At 36.1% G+C, this 21,598-nt stretch overlaps 1 protein-coding gene across 1 annotated transcript; it reads right to left on the bottom strand.

Annotated features, from left to right (window-relative positions):
- Positions 1-360: 360 nt before the first annotated feature.
- On the bottom strand, positions 361-5,020 carry LOC148032515 (putative methylesterase 11, chloroplastic). Its single transcript, XM_087684114.1, has 5 exons — positions 4,863-5,020; positions 2,761-3,012; positions 2,503-2,646; positions 1,986-2,117; positions 361-1,086 (listed from the first exon to the last, which is right to left on the bottom strand). Exons 1-5 carry the CDS (start codon positions 4,983-4,985, stop codon positions 982-984), a joined length of 756 nt encoding a protein of 251 aa, XP_087540240.1. The 5' UTR covers positions 4,986-5,020; the 3' UTR covers positions 361-981.
- Between the last annotated feature and the right edge of the window lie 16,578 nt (positions 5,021-21,598).

Genomic DNA, 21,598 nt, shown 5'->3' with positions numbered 1-21,598 from the left:
AGGAAAGAACAAGTTGCAGATATGTAGACAACAATGATAGTGAAGGACTAGACCACCAGATAAGAAATTATAAGTATGGATGTTGCGGTAAGGAGTAAGAGAGATCATGCCATGTTCTGGGGAAGATTGTAAGTTCAGTGTAGCAATAATAGTCAAATTGCATGTCTATATGCATAGGTAGGTTCATATCATAATAACAGCATCAGTGACAATGCTTTACAAAGGAGGGGCTACATCAAGGAGTACACCTTATTTATGTATTTTTTTCTAAAATTCACCCAAAATTTTTCTCAAATTTCTAAATCTCCACCTTTGATCAACAAAATATTTATCCACATATTTACAAACTAAAAATCACAAGGTTTTCTTAGTTTTTATCTTAACATCCATCTGATTGAATTCATTCTATTGTAGTACACCTGTGGGTTTCTTATATACGCATGCATCTCTTTCATACTCCCTATGGTACACATATTTTCAATGTATAACTTTTCACTTTTGATGGCTTCTCTTTGTGTGTCCTTCATCATCCTTTGCAAGGTTCCTTCTATTCATAGGAGAGGTTGATGCAATCCAATACAACATGGAATTATTGCAATTTCAAGCTGGATATGTATTTAAGCCCTGTTATTGTTAACACATCAAGGCATAGAGACCCTTATATAAGAGTAGTCATGGAAATCTCTATGCTTATTAGGATAGTGTTTTGACTTCTTTCAAGGGCAATGATCATCTATAACTTAGATAACATAACTATTAAGGAGCTTTGAAATTTTGGTTCTTACATTTTGCATGACTATACTATTTTTTAAAGGTTTGGCTTTTGGCAATGGAATTGAGAATATTAGAAAGGACTTCTGGATAAGAAAAAAAGGACGAGTGGTCACTACCTTCAATAGTGAACACTTTATTTGGGGGATTATCTTGCACTATTTGTGCTTGTAGAGATGGTGGAATTACACGGTCCATGGTTGTCTTTATTTAGTATCGCTTAATACGACCATATCGAGTCTGAGTTAATGTAAGGTTCTCAAAGAGTGGTGCATAAGGTGAGGGATTCAGTAATGTGAATGCAAGATTTATATCCTGCAAAAAACACCAATAATTTATATTGTTACTCTATTTTTGAGATAAACTAGTTTTTGTTGATGAGGTTAATATGCAATTGTCAAAATAAAAAGCTAGTTTGAATGTTGTTCATAAATAAAATTCCCACTCTTTGCATAACATTGTTAGAGACTAGGTCATGTAGACCCTAAAAGTATTTCCTTGAGAAAATACAAAAGTTATTAATAAGTTCTTAGTAAGTTACTTTTACTCAAAAGTGATTTTCAATACCAAGAATATAGGGTATTTGTTAGATTTTTTTTTTCTAACTACACAAATTTCCTAAGAGTAAGATCTGTTAACTTTAAATATGAAGGACTAAGCATTCAAATTTGTGGTTGAATTTTTTTACTATATACCCATGCTCTATAACTATATTATGTTTTGTAATTTATTTAACTTTACCTTTTTATTCCTCTTTAAAAGGTTGGAGATATGGATAATTTGTTAGTAAATCTTGCATTTTTATGGGCGTCTCAATGTGGATATGGAAGGTTGCATGCTTTTGCACACATTCACAAATGAGCATCCAGACTACATTGATGAACAACAAGTCCACTTAGTTTCGTACCATGGAACACAACTATAGACAATCATTGCATTTTTTTATAATCTACATGATGAGATTTTTCATAAAAACTATATGGTAGGTAAATCTAATTATATATCTACATGGCAACATAGATGTTGGTAGTTATTACAAAATGGAACAAAAAACATGCATTGCTTGTTTTACATTTACTTGTAATGTACGTTGCAAAAAGAAGGGGTATGAGAGGAATAATGACCTTGACTTAGATTTGTATTTAAATTAATTGATTAACCAAGTTATGCATGCACTAAGATTCTTGCTAGAGCACCAAATAATGAATTCTTACCTTGATTGGGCTTTTATTATAATAATATTCTGCAGCTTTTGCAAGATTAATATAAGCTGATGTCGGCTCGGATGAAGAACCATTTGCGAAATTGAATAGGATAACCCTATTTTGGATTAATTCTTGTGAAGCCTAGAAAATTCAAGAAGTTCCAAGAGAAACATCAAGCGAGCACACAATAAAATAATGGTAATAAAATATGACACAATGACTATGCTTGATTCTAATTATCACCACAATAATTTCCACCACAAGAATTAGAGCCATGATCATCATCAAAACAATTGTAATTATGTTTTTAGTTTTTTCAAAATTTCTTCACAATTTCTATCACGCTTTCATTAGTCATGGCTACTCCATCATGACATGCCTACATATTTGCAACATAAGCACATCTAAATTCATTACCATAGCCATTGCTATGATAATCATGATGTATGAAATGAGTGTCATAAAATGCAATAAAACATGAAATAAATTCTCACATTGTAGAGAGCATAGGTCTTATGTCTAGTACCTCGAAATCTTGTATGGGTATATAGCTTTCCCCATTCCTTGGCATAAATGCAGAAAGGAATACTGCTTTATCTATTTTATTTGGAAAATGTTCCATTGCATAAGAGATGGCACCTCCTGCCAAGCTATGTCCAACAAGAATAACCTGACATATTACAATCTAAATACATTAGAAGTGGTTAATCCAATATATATTCAAAAGGTAATGTGTGGGCTCTAGCAAATTAAAGTGACTAGGAAATTGACAACCAAATCAAACCTTCTCATCAACATTTGTAATGTTGTTCTGTAAAAAGTCTGTCAAAGGCTTCACATATTGAGCTACAGAAGTCACTTGGTCTGCTACTGCTTTGTTGATGCCATTTGATGTGAGATCTAAAGCAGTCACATTGTTTCCCTTGCTTTGTAAAATTGTTATGATTTTGTACCAACACCATGCCCCGTGGCTTAAACCATGGATGAGTACAAAATGGTTACTTGTTCCTCCATCTTGAGATGAACCAACTTGTACCTATTTTCAAAATCATAAATACAAGGGCTAAACATGAGAAACTAGTTGCATGCAAAGTATCTATGTAAGTTCTAGTTGTGAAGATAAGCTAACCATAATCAGCTTACATTCAATGCTACATGTCTGGAATATGTAAAGTTTTTGCTATAATTCAATTTAAGAGGATGGTGATGGTTACATCATGTCATAAGAACGTATGAAGAAATGCACACAACTCATCAAACTTAGATACAACATGTCTCATTAGTATGCACATTCACCCCTAACTTGTTGGTGCAGTTTTACTTGGGTAAGAATATAGTACCACTCTATTATGGCATCATGTGAATTATTTCAAATAATTTATTGAAATAAAATGTCATATCTAGAAACTTTTTCTCAACATAAGAAAGTAAAACATATATAGGAAAATATTACCTAGCTAGAAACTTCTTCTCATAGGAAAAAATAGCCTATATAGGAAAATATTACTTATTTAGAAAAATTTTGTACACATGAGGAGAAAAAACCTATACATTGAATTTTTTTAAACCTAATCTATATAGGAAGAGAGCGCCCTTTTCGCTAGGTCCAAAAATCCCTAGATGTGTGTAATTTTGTTTAGTACATTAGGTAGGAAAACTCTTTTTCTCCTATCTAGACATTAGTCAAAAGCTCCTAGTGATTGATTAGTACAAGATAAGAGCGAGCTTATACTCTAGTTATAATTATGATTATCCCTATTGGCTAACGAAATGGTAAACAAAGATGTTGAATTGAACATTAAGCTCAATCCTAGGCAAGGTGGGTAATGTGTCCATAAACTCTTACATGATTTGGATAAGCACAAGAAACTTATCTATGTAAGCAACAACTACAAAACTATAAACCTTAGAAACTTAGAATGCCATATATTTTTGTAAGTTCAATACGTTTCTTTAGAGTCTAGTTATGCTGAAGTTTCCCATAGTGGTAGGCATAGTATGTTGATGCTTATTTTAGGACCTTGCTCTTTATGCAAGGTTGAAATAGAGGATTCTTCTTATCTCTTTTGATAATGTCCATGCATTAGAAGGATATGGAAGAAGATGCACAAATGGCACAATACAATTAGTTCCTAGTTTTTATAAATATCAAACTAGGTTAAAAGGTGGTCAACTTTAAATTATTGATCAATTATAGCTACACTTATCAGGTTTGATGCACCACTAAATAATCTTCACAGGATTAAGAGTAGAAGCAATGCCATACAAAGTGGGCCTGAGAAAAATAAAGCGGACCCATAGATCCATCTTAGTTAGGGAGTTTCATCCCAATTAATGGGGGTAGTTCGTGGCCCTTAGGATGTGGCATGTCTACATTTATCATGCATCATAATTTATGTGTCTTTCAAAGCATGCTCTTGACTTCTCAAAAGGTTGATGTGCTATCACCTTGTACGTTACCTGAGGGGCTTTATATATTGATATTGGTATACATTGTAGTATTAACACATATAAGGTCGCATCCTTGAAGAAGATGGGCCATTAGGATTGATATTGAATGGCTCTCCTAGCTATGATGATGTACTCAATGGATTTTAGGCTCAAGGACTTTTTAGTAGATTAGGTCATGGCACTGGGGCTAGCTTATGGTGTCTTGCTTTATAAAGGGGTCATGGGACTTGGGATCGTTAACTTGGATTATTTAGGCTTGGGGCTTATGTGAAAGATTACTTATATCCCTTGCAAATAGGGGACATGTGTCTCCTATGCTATATGCAACCTTATTCCAGAGGGCGCACACAGTCCTACCACGCAAGTTGAATGATTCACTATCGCAAGGTGAATAATCCATCGGTAACAGAAACGATAGGGCACACACACTCCTACCACGCGATTAGTTGCATGATTCACTACCGAACTAGCGATTTGCATGTTCAAGTGGCGGGAATTCTCAGGAGCGAAAACTACGACAGAAGCACATGATCTGGGACTAACTTTGATCGTCGTCATGGAGCGAGCAAAAGCAGCAAATTAGCGCTATAATGTCATCTCATGAACTCACCAGGGCGACATGGATGAGGAGGATAATTATGGCGACGGAGAGGCGGCGGCAGTAGCTGAATGGACGATTCGTGAGACTGGACTTAGCCATCATGATCTGCTCTGCTTTGCGGATGCTATTGAATACCGAGAGAGTGTAAGATCGAGGGAGTGGGCCAGTCTCACAGCGATTATTAGAAACGTGGCACGGTTATATGTCGTGTGTGCGTGCGTGTATGTTTGTAACACCTACTGCACAAGTCAATGCCCAGTGCAATATCGCGTGAGAAATAAGTAGTACACACGGCTACTCCATCAGAAATTTCTCTCTTTAATGCTACAACCACCCCGTGAAATTTCTCTCTAATGAGCTCTTACTCTTTGATTGAAGAGGTCGGCATTTCCACAATCCCACTAAAATGTGCCATCGATCGTAAAAAGCTTCATTCTTCGGATAAGTTACTCATGAATATATGTGTCCATCACATGGGGTTATGTTTTATCCAAGAAAAATTTACAGAAGGATATTTATAAATAGACCTTGAACACACGTGATGCAGACGATATAGTAAACTTCCTCGAGCTCATTTTAATTGTAACTTCTGCTCAAATCATCATAATTTAAGATGCATGGCTTTGAGTGTGGTGCCTTACCGCACAACATACGTTTGATCCCAACTCAAAAGAGTTTTAAATTATAATACGACCTAAAAATTAGCTATTGCTCTGCAATGAATAAAGAGAATGAGTGCCATTGAATAAGAGCTATGCTCCTCCCCAATGTAAAAATAAGTTCTTATTATGAGTTTAAGAAGTATGATTACTCAAAAGGCTTGGGTAAATTGGAAGTGCTTTACATGAAAAGAAAACGATGTGTAGGTGTAAGAACATTAAATAGACAAGTTCTCTACATGTGCACACAACATATGAAAAGCAAAAGTGCTTATAACCACACCATCTAATGATTGAAAAGAAAAATTCATTTAACCATACAATTCAAACACTAGTTGGTTGCAAAGCTAACATCATCTCTCTTGATATGCTAAGTCCAATATCATCTACTAGTTGTTGGCACATTTAATAGAAAAGTTGAGATTTCGGTTCAATCATCACTAACCGACACTTTGCCTTTATTAGCCTAAATAACTTTGGCTATAGATGTTCTATCATTGTGACAAAGACCCAAAAGAAAGGTTGTGGTCCATGGAAGTTTGACATTGACAAAGAGTCCCTTCCAAGCGTCAAATTATTTTTGTTTGTAGAATCTTTTTTCTCTAGTCATGGTTAACACAATTTCATAGTTCTTGTGCGAGTTACATGTGATGCCAATTGTTCTAAAGCTCATTTGAAAATGTAGTTCACATATCCATTGTCTACTTAAAATGCTATGTTTCTTGATAGAAGTTGCCAACTCAAAGTCATATCATTTGATAGAAAAGGTTTGAGATATTGACATCACATTTTCGAAATCCATGATATGAACTTTAGAGTAAATGTATGTCAAGCATCATGTAGAATAGGCATATGCAATGAAAATCATCGTCTGGATTGAATGGTGAGAAGTTCTTATTGCTACTTAACTCATTAAAATGCTTTTACTTATTCAATTGATAGTTACCCAATCTTTTATGTCATTGAAGGATGCTCTCATGAATTACATGATTGCTATTTTACATTGGAGTCTAAGTAGCAATAGTTGTGTATTATCATGTGCAAGCTCCACCTACTTTACAATTTGTAGGTATGGTGACGATGACATTTCAAATTTTATTTCTATATTAGACTTGGGCTATTGGGGTTTAACTTTTTTGCCACACACTGGGACATCCCCTTTTATATGGCATGAAAAGGGTGAATACACAAGCTACTTGACTATATGAAAGCATCATATTCGAAAACATATATCCCTATGCAATAAGATTTCTCTATTAAGCATCATGTAGAATAGGCACATGACATCAAAGCCATTGTTAGGATCGAATAGTGAGGAGACACTAAAAGATTTTCTTATTGTTACTTACCTCACTAAAGACTTTGACTTATTCAATTGATAATCACCCACTATTTTCTTTTATTGAGGGATGATCCCATGAATTCCATGATATATAATTACGGCTATTTTACATTGAAGTCTAGCTAGCGATACTTATATACTACTATGTGTAAGTCCCACCAACTTTGTGATTTGATCATGTCCTGATGATGACTTTTTAAATGTTATTTCTACATTAGACTTGGGCTACTGTACTTTGACTTTTTTGTCACATATCTAGCCATCCGATATTAGATGGCATACAAACACACCTTTTATTGGAAAAGGAGAATCCTCTTATATATCTAGTAAAATATTTTAGGTTTTTTGTAGAGTCTAGGTGAATGTGTACATAAAAAGAGTTGTTTCTATTATATGCTTGTGTATAATGTGAAATCAACATGCAATGCCACAAGGACCAAGGTTCCAAGAAATAATGAAGATCATGATTTCACAAAGAGTATGATGAAGCCTTGAGTAAGTGTGCACATTTTGTAGGAGAAAAGGTTGACACAAATTATAACAAACGTATATTTATGTAGGATTGTAACATCTATGTGCAAGATAGATGATAACTTAAGTGGGAATGTAGATTGTTTTTGGGCAAAAGGTGATTGTGTAAGGCCTTTTGTGAAGGGGGAACCTATGGTTATTTGATTTAGTTTTTGAATAGCCTTAGTAATAAGGCTTATGTCGATTATATTACATAGCAATATTGTGGCAAATCTTCCAACAAAGCAAGATGAATCCAATTGTAACAAAAATAGTATGTGGATGACCTTTACTATTTGGTAATCGTAGAGAGATGGACTGTGATGAATCAACTATTGATCTATATGCATTGCATGTTAAACACTTGGAAAATCGTGAGACAGAAAATGAATGTAGGAGAGGTGTAGAAAATCTATAAATTGAATCTTTCAATGCAAGGTGAGGGGATGAAATTGGCTGTCAAGCGACCACCATGACATTTTGAATCTTTTTCTTAATGCATATTTTTTCCTTTGATAGTTTGTGGTAATTAATATAGTCCTTAGGTCTTAAGACTTAAGGCTTTTCCCACTAGTTTCAATCTTCTCCTTTGTGAAACTAGAAGGCTCATTCCCACAAGCCACTACTACCTTTAAACTTTTCATTTATCTACCCTTCAAACGCAAAATATGCTATTGTGAGGATGTACTTCCTTGAAGATGCCATGCTAAGATGGAGGCATTGAATCAAGACTTATTTCATACAAAGGCTAGTAACAATGTATAAAGCTATGATTCTCCTTGGTTCTTAGTGTTATTTGATATATGGATTATGGATCCTCAATTGTTTCTTTTGAAGTTTACGATAGAAGAAAGACTCCTTATAAGTTTCTAAAGACTAAATTTAGATATGCTCAATGCCTCACCCTCATAGGATGCCACCAATGATCCATGGTGCTCTAAGTTATAAGGCCCCATTATGAGAAGAAGACATGTGTGATCCCGGTTGATTGTGTCTCAACTTATCTGCTCCTTATATGTTAGATCCCAAATTTAGGGTCTGGAAGCCATGGAAGCAACCCTTAACTAGGGGGGTCTCAAGGGGGCTAGTGGTGGCACCCCTGGTCAAATAGTAAAGGGTATATTTCCTAGCCAACTATAGGGAAGATTCATAATATGGGTAGATAGGTTGACTAGACTACCTTTGCTAGTTATAAAAGGAAGATCCCTCCAAAGCCATTGCCAATCTATCTTTCACCCAATAAGAGTTCTCCCAACTAGACTTAAGCTCTTCCCCTATCATCTATCTTTCACCCAATAAAAGGAAGATCCCTCCAAAGCCATTGCCAATCTAATAAGAGTTCTCCCAACTAGACTTAAGCTCTTCCCCTATCATCTATCTAGGTGGCCATCTAGGCTTCACATTGGAAGCAAATGGCTTGATAGATCCATCTCTGTATCATTTTATTTAAAATTAGATCAATTTCTATTCTTTTAATATTTGTTGTGTATTCTTTACTCCTGCTACTGACATTCTATCTATTGCGTTGTGTAACTTTTACATGGTATCAGAACCCAATGGGGCTCTAAGGAGTAAAGAGTACGTGAGAGACAAGGTTTTCAGCATAGCAACAAGGAGAAATGTTGTCTACTATATGTGATAGTGGTGCTAGCACATCAGGTGGTGGTACTATTATACCAATAATTCAAACACTGACAATCAACATTTAGTGAAGGAAAGTTAGATAGCACAAACTATAGTTTGTGGAAGTTTAAAATTACAACTATGTTTTATTCTTATGAGCTTCTAGAAACAATACTAGGGAATGAATTAAAGCCATAACCCACCCTTGACACATCAAATTTAAGTGTTATGACTCCTCCAGATAATGTAGATCTTCTATGTGCTTGGAAATGAAGGAACCCAAATGTATTGTGTGCCTTAGTTACAAGCTATTTGGATAGTGTTTTGACCTTGATTCAAGATACAACGAAAGCATCATATACTTGTAATATATTGAGTCAATATGAAATAAAAAATCAAACAAGGATTCAAAACTTGAAGAATCAACTAGTAGTAGAGAATTTTGAACACTAGAAGCATTCATCACTGAGATCAAGAATATACATGACTAGATGTCTAAAATCTAGTGAGAAGCTAGCTTAGAGGTGTCTTTGGAATTGTCCACCAAAGTTTGATGGGTTGGTAACTTCCCTAAGCTTACATTGGACTCCAAGCTTGAACATTTGAGAAATTTTGTGCAATACTAATGCAGGAGGAGTTATGGCTTAAATATTGAGAATGTAGCATCAGTGGAGATGTTGCATTCTTTGTTGATGTGAAAAAAGCAAAGGTTGTTTCTCTATCAATGGTGACAAAATGAAGAAGGGTGATAATAAAAAGTTTCAAGGAGAGTGCTTCTACTCAAGAAGAAAGAACATGAAATTGCAGATTTCCATGTCAAAAAGGAAAAGGAAAAAAATAACATTGTGAAGACGAAAGGAAAGAAGACAGCCATTATGAATGAAGGAGCTACTCGTGGTTATCATTATGAAACTATATTCCTTGGCACAAGGAATATCTACCACTCACTCATGGGTATTGGATAGTGATGCCTCCCATGATAAGAAAGGTCTATATAGTTGTATGTAACCTTTACGAGAATCCATCACTATGATGGTTGGAAAGGATGGAAAATGCTTTTCTACTGAGGGCACATGTACTTTTTTTTGTTGTTAAAAATGGTGAACTCAAAATTATTTCAAATGTATAGTATGTTCCACATGTTAAGAGAAATCTATTATGAATTGCTTCTACAATATTGGCCATGAGGTGAGGTCCACTAAGACAAGTGTAGAAATTAGCAATACTACTAGCAAAGTTGTTAGCAAAGGAGAAAGAAGGAATAATCTCTATGAGCTACATGCTCTTATAGCTAATTTTGATGTGGGGTCCACTAAGATAGGTTTATAAATTATCAATAGTGCTAGCAAATTTTTTAGCAAAGGAGAAAGAAGGAATAATCTCTATGATCAGCTACATGCTCTCTTATAGCTGATGTTTATGTGGGCACAAGCAACCTTTGGCATGAAATATTTTATCACATTGCTTTGCAATGTTAAAGGAGATACATAAGAAAGATATGGCTGCTCACCTACCTATAGTAATTGAAATAAAGAAACCACATGAAGCTTGTATGATTGGCAAACAATATAGACATGTTCACAAGAAAGCAAGAATGGAGCGAAGGCTCCTCTAGAGTTGGTACATGTTTACTTGTGTGCAAAAATACCTATATAAGCCTTGGGTGAGTTCCACTCAAAGGAGTTTGAAGACTTTTGTAAGAACAAAGGAATTAAGCATCAATTTAGGACACCTCATATACCTCAATAGAATGGCATTCTTGAATGCCAAAATCACACCATGATTGTTAAAATGGCAAGGTGCATGCTTAAGGGAAAGGGATTATCTAACCAATTTTGGATAAAAGCTATTAGTACTACAATCTACATTCTCAATCTAAGCTACACAAAGACTCTTAAGGGGAAAAACTACTCATGAGGCATATATTGGTTGGAAACCATCTATCTCGCACTTTAGAAATTTTTTCTATGTGAATGCTATGCATATACTCCAAAGAATAAGAGAAACACATTCAAACTAGAAAGCATAAAATGTATCTTCTTAGGTTATAGTAATGAGAAAAAGGCTTACAAATTGTATGTATGACCAAGAGGTAAAGAGGATCATAGTGAGCCATGATGTGGTTTTCAAGGAGCATCAATGTACATAGGAGAAAGGGTATACAAGTTCTTCCACTTTATCATCGAGCAAAGAAGTAGTCCACTATAAACCTATCGCAAGAGCTATTCCTACTCTCAAGGACGAGGAAGCATCATCTTCGGATGATGATGAGAAAGTTCACTAACATACAATCATACCACCACAAAATCCATTGTTGTGATGGGTAAAGTAGCTCTATGATCATAGTAACCCTATGCCTACCACTATTGAGGGAAAGATAGATGGACGAAGGAGGTCTCAGAGAATAAAGGAGCAAATGAAGGATTTTACTCATATTGTCAATATTGTCTTGAGGGCTAAGATTACGAGAGAAGTAAATGAGTCACTAAACTTGGAAGTCAGGGGGATCCACCTATAATAAATCATCTATAATGTATATTCAAAGGATATTAAGAAATACACTTTCTTTACATGCTATAAGGCCCTAAAATGACCCATTATACTTTACTAAACTTACAGATTATTTTCAAATGGTAATTTAAAAATCCATTTTGTAAATATAATCCCATAAATTTTACTAAATATAATATCTTTTCTTTTGAACTCACATGGTATCTTACATATTCTACAAGGTAGACTCCCCACGCTTGGAGATGCATATGCTGATCCAACACGGTGTTGGAGGGGTTTTAGTCTCATGGTTGTATCCATCAGGGATTAGAGAGAGAAGAGTAGAGAATATGAGATAGACGAGAAGAAAAAAAATAGATAGGAGATACACAAGATAAAGATAAATCTCAATCAATTAAAGCACAATGTATTAATAGAACCTAAGATGATAAACAAAATCCTGGAAACAGTCTTAGCACACTCCATGTGACTATGATCTCTTCTATTCGTACATCAATTCAATAGGCATATATCTTGTAGCAGCACTATGAGTTGTTCTATCAGCTCAAAAAGCATAAGGGAGTAATCGTGGCTACTCTTTTACCTTCTCTCCATATGCTTTTGCCAATGCCTTTACAATAGGTGGATGACCTCTTTCACTTTTTCCATTTTCTTCAGGGTTATAAGATGAAGTTAAAGCAAACTTTATCCCCAACCATGGAAGGAAATCATGGGCTTCATTTGCATCCAATTTTCCCCTATTTGTTGTAAATTTTCCCACATAGCGATATTGACAAAAGATCTCTTCTAAGAGAAAAGTACACATTGCATTTGTTGTCTTGGTATATAGAGCTCTCCCTTGCACTTGGTTAGTCAAGTCGTCACGGGCAAGTATGAGATAGCTCATTTTCCAAAGACCTATAGGCATCACAACTAAATCCACCACCCACTTAAAATGAAAAGACAAGGGCTATGCGGGTTGCAATCCATTCAGATGTCTCATAGATTAATACATTTGATATGTCATACATGTTTCCATAAAGTGAGTGACATCCTTATACATACCCTACCACCAATATCTTTCTTTGATCTTTGCAAAAGTACCCCAAACACCTCTATGGCCAACCCATAAGGTTTCATGAAATTCTTGCATGACATTTACTTGTGAAGCTCTATCACCGAGAACTTGCAATGGCATACCCTGTTTCTTCTTAGCATGTTTCCACAAGTACCTATCTTTTAAGAAAAACCCACAAGCTTTCATCTTGATCTTCTTAAACTCCTCATCCAACCACTTGTCTCCTTTTGTTAATGTGTAGAGGTATTGACTAGTTCTCAGCCACTCTCCTATATATTTGTCTTCCAGAAACACTTCTACACAAGATACATAACATCTAAAGTGTCTTCTATTTGCTGTCCAAGGTTCTATTAGTGTTGTAGTAACTCCTTGCATTACTAGATTCACTCTTACAACACTTGTACTTGATAAATGAGTTGCTATATTTATCGCTTTTAATGTTATCCTTGCATTCTAGACACGTCAAAATCCTTTCACAATAAAAAATATGGTTTGCAACAAACTGTGTCTACACCCATGAGCATCCATCTATTCATTCTTTTCATCCACTGCACACCCTTTGATTGGAACATCATCCAAGAAGGGCATTGTCAATTGTGGTATAAAATCCTTGAGTACCCTATTCATAGCATTTGTCTTGTGTGCCCTTGAGTTCATTGCACCCTGTGAGAGAGTATACATTTGTACTAACCCAAGGGAGTCTCCATGGTTGTGATATTCCTACTATCAACTACAAGAAGCTAAAAGTGATCATATCCCAAGTAAAGATCACCCAAAGAATAGATTGCTCTGCTTGTGGAAGCCTATGCAAATTCATAAACCACAGGACATGCTCCCACATTTCTTATGGTTACTTTATTGACCGGCTGCATGTTTGAATAAACCTCAAATCCCCATTCTTTTTGGGCATAGTAAACCTATGATTTGATTATGGGGCTAAAGAGGGATACAAGATCTTCTTGTCAAGTTCCATGGTACATGTGGCACAATAAATATTACTATTGGAGAGACAACATTCGGATCTACAAAACTTATTTCAACTAGTTGAAATGCAAATGATTTCCCATGCCTAGCCAAAATTTGCATTAAAAAATCTATTTCAATAAGTAGAAGAAACCTTTATGCACCAACTTTCAATTTGTGCAATGTCTTAACTATAAAGTAATCACCTATATCTTTAGGATCCCATAAACCTAGCTACCTTGACTTTTTCTCATATAGACCCTCACAATTTGGTGAAAGCGACAAAGCAACTAGTTTCACCTTTTGTCAACATCTTATACTTTATCTCCACAACTAATTTAACCCATGGTAATTCTTCTTACTGAGTAAACAATGCTATATCATCATACATGTCTAAAGAACATAGTGACAACACTCTATTTTCAGCATCATTTTCTCCATGTATAGTTGTGGAAATTTTAGCCATAGTGTCAATAATATTCAATCCAAAAAAGAGGCCTAAAATGTCTTCATTTTCAGCTAACAACCCCAATGCTCTTAGTTCCTTAGTAGCCCGTTTCATAGATAGGCATTCAACCTTGCACATAGCTTCCATATGCTTAAACCTGTTGAGAGAGAGAGAGAGTACGCGAGAGATACACAAGACATGCTCCCAAAGAATGATTCATATTGATGTAGAGTTAGTATATATAGGTGAGACCCAAGTCAAGTGAGAGATGATATATATAGTTGTAACAGGCCGCAAGCTGTGTATCATCAAACAAGTCGATGAGAAACCCCTATACAGTTGTTTATAGGGCCTCCATGGCTGTAGCAGCCCACCTTCCTGCTGGTGGGCCATCCCGCACTCGTGCCCAAAATCTTCCTATTCCTTTCAGCTCAATTTCGTCCATTATGATATCTCTCCAGAAAAGGTACTTCATGTTCATGATGGTTCTCTATTCATCGTTGATTCAGGTGCCACTGGAAACATGACATACCAATCGCAGTGGCTTCACAATTATCATTCTCTTCCTGTCAAGAAGTTTGTTTACCTTGTGGATGATACGACTTGTCAAGTCAAAGGAGTGGGTGATTTATATCTGGGGACTGTTTCATCCACTAGAATATTAAGAGGAGTTCTTCATGTTCCAGATTTGCAAAGAAATCTTCTTTCTGTTGCTCGTCTAGTTGATCTTGGTTTGTTTGTTGGCTTTGATCATAATCAATGTCGTATAGAGAAAGACGGGCATACTATAGCAGTGGCTCCTCGACATGGTAATCTATTTGAGCTATCATTGAATGATACAGTTGCAAATGTTGTTACTGCCCCTGGAGATGCAGATTGCAAATTATGGCATCAACAATTTGCACACTCCGACTTTGCCAAAATTCTTGATCTTCATCGTCATGGTCTTGTGCAAGGTATGGATCTTAAATCTCATCCACGTATGGGAATATGTGAGTACTGTGCACTTGGAAAACACCATCGTTCGCCTTTCCACACTTCTACTTCATCACATTCCTGTGCTCTCTTGGATTTGGTTCATACCGATATTTGCGGTCCTTTTCCTGCCTCAAAGTCTCAATATCGATATTTTATAACTTTCATTGATGATTTCTCACGGTACACACATGTCTATCTTCTTCGACATAAGTCTGAGGCTTTATCTATATTTAAACAATACAAGATAAGTGTGGAGCTTCAAACCGGATTCTCTATAAAGACACTTCGCAGTGACAACGGCGGTGAATATGTATCCAATCTATTTGATGACTTCTGTAAGGATCAAGGTATTCATCATGAGTTTACAGTTCCTTATTCTCCTCAGCAAAATGGTGTTGCTGAGCGCAAAAATCGCACAATTCTTAATGCTATACGTTGCATGCTTATACACTCTGGTTTGTCTCGAAAGTTTTGGACTGAAGCACTTCTAACAGCTGTTTTTATTCAAAATCATCTTCCAACTACTGCACCTGCTGGTAAAATTCCTATAACAATTTGGACAGGGAAGACACCTTCAGTCTCTCACTTTCGCTCATTTGGCTGCATTGCTTATATTCATGTGCCCAAGGACACTCGACATAAGTTGGATCCTCCAGGTTTGAAGGTTATTTTTCTTGGTTATTCAGATCATTCCAAAGGTTACAAATTTTATGATCCTTCTTCTCAAAAGGTTATCATTAGTCGTGATGCTATATTTGATGAGAAGACTATGGGTGGCACATGGTCATCAGATGTTTCAGATGATACACAATCTTTGCTTAGTGCATTTCCTTACTTGCTTTGTGATTCTACTAATTCTGATGATCATAAACCTCCACCTCCAAAGAAGATTGATGAAAATTTGGAGATCTATGTTGATCTTCCTATTGAGATAGAGCATGGATTCTATTCTATTGAATATGATGTCTTTGATGATGCTATGTCTGTCCAAGAGGATCCAATATCGTATATGGAAGCTATCAATTCGTCTCAAAGGGATCAATGGCAAGAAGCTATGCAAGCTGAGTAGGATTCTTTAATCTCCAAAGGTACATGGATTCTTACTGAACTCCCCCCAAATCGTGTTCCTATCAAATGTAAATGGGTTTATAAAACCAAGACCAAAGCTGATGGCTCATTTGATAAGTTCAAAGCACGACTTGTTGCAAAAGGTTACTCACAGATTGCAGGAGTAGATTATCAAGAAACATTTTCTCCCGTTGTACGCTCCACAACTGTTCGTATGATTTTGGCTTTTGCAACACTATTTGATCTAGAAATTCACCAAATGGATGTTAAAACGGCTTTTCTCAATGGAGATCTTGAAGAAGAAATCTATATGGATCAACCTGAAGGTTTTATGATTGCAGGAAAGGAGCATCTTGTATGTCAGCTTCATCGTGCATTATATGGATTGAAGCAAGCCTCTCGTGCTTGGTATATTAAGATTGATCAGTTCCTCACATCTAAAGGTTTTGTTGCATGTTTTGCTGACCCAAATCTTTACATCAAAAGGGAAGACAAATATTTTATTATTCTTGCTCTATATGTTGATGATACTATTCTTGTGTCAAATAATATTGCTTTCTTGGATGCTATGAAGAAGCTTTTATCAACTGCATTTGAAATGGTGGACCTTGGTGAGATACATTCTTGTTTGGGTATTCAAGTTCAACGACACCGACAACAAGGCATTCTTCTTCTTCGCCAGACAAAGTTTATTAATGATATTGTTAAGAAGTTTGGGTTGACAAATGCGCACTCTGCTAACACTCCCATTCTTTCAAGCTCTACCAAGGGTACATCTACAACACATAATGAAGAATCAGCCATTCATCAACCTTTTGCTAATCTTGTTGGTTGTCTTCAATTTATTGGTTTAAACACAAGACCAGATATTTTATTTGCAGCCAATTTTTTGGGACAGTATCTTTCTTCCCCTTCCACTATTCATTGGAGTGCTGCAAAACGTATTCTTAAGTACCTCAAGGGTACTAAGGAATTTGGTCTTATTTATCGTCGTCGAGAGGATTCTTCTTTATCTTCTTCAACTTCTCTTGACCTTATTGGATATACAGACACTGATTGGGCAAGTTCACACTTATCCATGCGATCTACAAGTGGGAATTGTTTCTTTGTAAATGGATGTTTGGTTTCTTGGTCCAGCAAGAAACAACGATGTGTTGCGGTTTCTACAACTGAAGCCGAATATGTTGCTGCATCATTAGCAGCTCGCGAGCTAGTTTGGCTTCGACAACTACTTGCAGATTTGGGACATCCTTCATCATCTAGTACACCTCTTCGATGCGATAACCAAAGTGCTATTAGTCTTACCAAAGACTATATACAACATAGTAAATCAAAGCATATTGCTATTCATTATCATTATGTTCGACATGAAGTCAAGAAAGGTTCCATTATGGTGGAGCATTGTCCCAGTGATCAAATGGTTGCAGACATCTTCACAAAAGCTCTTAGTGAAGCTCGCTTTAGCTCATTAAGACATGAACTTGGTATTGTTCCAAGTTCTTGTCTCACTGATTGAGGCATGTATCATTGTATTCAAGAAAACTTTATAGTAAATCATTTTTGTATCGTAGGTATGTGTAGGGGCTCGGGTTTTTCCCTTGTTCTCCCCAAGGGTTTTTTCACTCGCAGCCAGAGACCTTTGTTTGAGTGGGGATGTTACAACTATATATATCATCTCTCACTTGACTTGGGTCTCACCTATATATACTAACTCTACATCAATATGAATCATTCTTTGGGAGCATGTCTTGTGTATCTCTCGCGTACTCTCTCTCTCTCTCAACACAGAGAGAGAGAGAGAGTACGCGAGAGATACACAAGACATGCTCCCAAAGAATGATTCATATTGATGTAGAGTTAGTATATATAGGTGAGACCCAAGTCAAGTAAACCAACATGAATTGTTTAATGCATGAGAATAACTAGTAGTAAATACATATTTCGTTCTAGCAAGAGGTCAGTACATTCTTTGAGTAGCACTACTATAGCCACGTATGACAGCAGTGCTCAATGAGAATCCAGATCCTTGAATTAGCTTGCATTTGGAGGTAAAGGACACTCTAGAAGCGTATCCCGATTCCTAGGATGATTAACATAAATGGCAAGAAATTGGACTCATTTTCTCCCATCCTTGCTTCTAACTCTTGCATAAGTAGAACCATCATCAAGTACTTTTGTTTCCATACGTACTCCTCTAATATAGGGCTATCCCAAAATCATTGCATATGAGGAACGATCTTGCACAAAGAAGTGTTACTCTTCTTATACATCACCAATAATCACTTTTACATTAGGACATGTAGCATAGAGACCCCCCAAAGAATTATTTGTAGTCCTCGTATGCCAACCATGATCAATGTCCATAGATCATGCACCATTCTCATGCAATCCACGCTCAGTGACATTAATCTTAGACTCATGGTGATCAACCAAAGCAACACAAGGAGTTTCACACTCCTCTATTTTCACTATTGTTTTCACTGATAGACCTTGCCTAGTGATTTATTGTGTAATGACTTTGAGGAACAAATCCTAGAGTCTCTTTCCCATATTGTTGCATCTGCCTTACTCCACCTTGCGTATTGCTATAAGAAAATGCATTTTGAGCTTCTTTCTTCACTTTTTCACATGTTGTCCGCTAATTAGCACCATCCTACATAGATAAACCAATACTTATATCATGCTCATATTCAGCTCGATTGCCCAAAAAACCAATTTCCTCTTTAACTTCTAGCAATGCACTAATGGTATCACCAAGAAACAAACACTTCCTCTTAATTATGTCAATAATTTTGTCATGAGATTTTCACTTGGCATTGCCAAGCACCTCTTCATAGGCTTAAACCAGCATGAACTATTTAATCCATGAGAATAACCAATAGTAAATGCATGCTTCATTCCATCAAGAGGTGAGTACATTCTTTGAGTAGCACTACTATAGCCACGTATGACAGCAGTGCTCAATGAGAATCCAGATCCTTGAATTAGATGGCATTTGGAGGTAAAGGACACTCTAGAAGCGTATCCTGATTCCTAGGATGATTAACATAAATGGCAAGAAATTGGACTCATTTTCTCCCATCCTTGCTCTAACTCTTGCATAAGCAGAACCATCATCAAGTACTTTTGTTTCCATACGTACTCCTCTAATATAGGGCTATCCCAAAATCATTGCATATGAGGAACGATCTTACACAAAGAAGTATTACTCTTCTTATACATCACCAATCATCACTTTTACATTAGGACATGTAGCATAGCGCTCCCCCAAATAATTATTTGTAGTCCTCATATGCCAACCATGATCAATGTCCATAGATCATGCACCATTCTCATACAATCCACGCTTAATGACATTAATCTCGGACTCATGGTGGTCAACCAAAGTAACACAATGAGTTTCACGCTCCTCTATTTTCACTATTGTTTTCACTGATAGACCTTGCCTAGTGATTTATTGTGTAATAACTCTAAGTAACAAATCCTAGAGTCTCTTTCCCATATTGATGCATCTACCTTACTCCACCTTGCATGTTGCTGCAAGATAATGCATTTTTAGCTACTTTCTTCTCTTTTTCACATGCTGACCACTAATTAGTACCACCTTGCATAGATAAACCAGTACTTACATCATGCTCATATTCTGCTCGATTGCCCAAAAAACATGTTTCCTCTTTAACTTGTAGCAATGCACTAGTAGTATCACCAAGAAACTGACTCTTCCACTTAATTATGTCAATGATTTTGTCATGAAATTCCCGCTTGGCAATGCCAAGCACCTCTCCCAAGGTGAATTCACCCGATTATTCAAAATCCATTCTTTAGAACCTTCTTAAGATCTAGGGCTATCTCAATATTAGACTACAGCTTATATCCCAACTGCTTGCCTTTCTTTTTGTCCTCTTATCTACTATCATGTTTCTGCTCATGTACAATCTCTTTCATTACATACTTAGGAGGTGGTTGATTTGTAGCTTTAGGGTAATCCACACTTTTTCTTGTCACTCTCTTAGATGTCCCTGCATTATTTTCATCTCTCTTTTATTTATCTTCAATAAGTACATTTGTGTTTTGCACCTTTGCTAAATATGCATACAGTGAATATGCATCTACCGATGATTCCTAGCCAATTATGACATGAATGTTTTGCCCTACATGAGACTTTTTACTATCAATAACTTTCCTCTTTTTAACTACATGCAAAGCATGTGTCCATATTGTATCCTTCGGACCAGTCATCACTTGGCCATGCATTCTATCCAACTATAGATCAATAGTAGAAGCATGTACAGCTGCATAAGCATTTCGAACAACCAAGTCTTTTAATAACTTTTGCATACCTCTCTTTCCAAAATTGAAAGAAAGAGGCAATCCAGTTTCTTGTGCATGGATCTTGCCATCTTTCCAAAAGATGAGCTCTCGTGGCCAAGGACTCCTGATAAGCAACACAATCCTTCCTTTCATGCTACAAACTATCACAATAAATCATTAGACAAGGTCTATCACTAAAACCGACTTTCAAATTATCTTAATAAATTTGTAGCCACAAGACCTTTATTGGGTTTTAGAACCCCCTCCTCGAAAGTCTTGCAGGTAATCAAACTAGTGTCTTCAATGTAAAATTCTTCCATGAGTGTCTTCTTGAAAGCTATCTAGCTAGCATCCTACATGTACAATTCAATAACTCGTGCTTTCAATCCATAAATAGTGACTCATACAAAATACTAGCTCCATACAAGTTGAGCCATCCCAAAGAACTCCATCTTTTGAGCATAGGTATGAAAAAATGCAGATATATTCTTGCCATTAAATAACTTCATCTCACACTCTACTGCTTGTAGAGCACTCATCACAACAATTTTTATTTGAGCAAAAGCATGCATCACCTATTGTTGTATTTATACCTACAAAAGCATAATCATATTTTGCACTACTTGTTGTTGTAAAATATAATTAGAAATTGTGCTTGAAGATTCTCCCATCCTATTTTTCCTTTTGACAATCTTTCACATCGGGTTCACCAATGTTGGAGGGATTTTAGTCGAAAGGTCATATCCACCAAAGATCAGAGAGAGAAGGAAGTAGATAATATGAGATAGAAGAGAAGAAAAAAAATAAACAAGAGGTACACAAGGTAAATATGAATATCAATGAATCAAAGCACTATGTATTGATAGAACCTGAGAAGATTAAAAAAATCATTGTTTGAGACTACTTAAAAGTAATCTCCAAGCATTAGATCTCCTAGAGCTCCCTACTACAGCAAAGACACGCACCAAAAAATAGCTTCTTCTCTACTACTTAAATAGCAAATCTATTGGTTCCGTTGGCTCTAAAAGGGGGTTAAAACCCTAGGATACCTATTCAGAATTCTCCCAGATCACTCCTTTGTTGTTCTGGGAGTGTTGTTT

The sequence above is a fragment of the Lygodium microphyllum genome, chromosome 8 (genome assembly GCF_053477565.2).
Source record: "Lygodium microphyllum isolate KBCC chromosome 8, Lygodium_microphyllum_v1.1.10, whole genome shotgun sequence".
NCBI lineage: Eukaryota > Viridiplantae > Streptophyta > Polypodiopsida > Schizaeales > Lygodiaceae > Lygodium > Lygodium microphyllum.
Note: the sequence above shows the minus strand (reverse complement) of the source record. Positions and strands in the feature narration are given on the sequence as shown.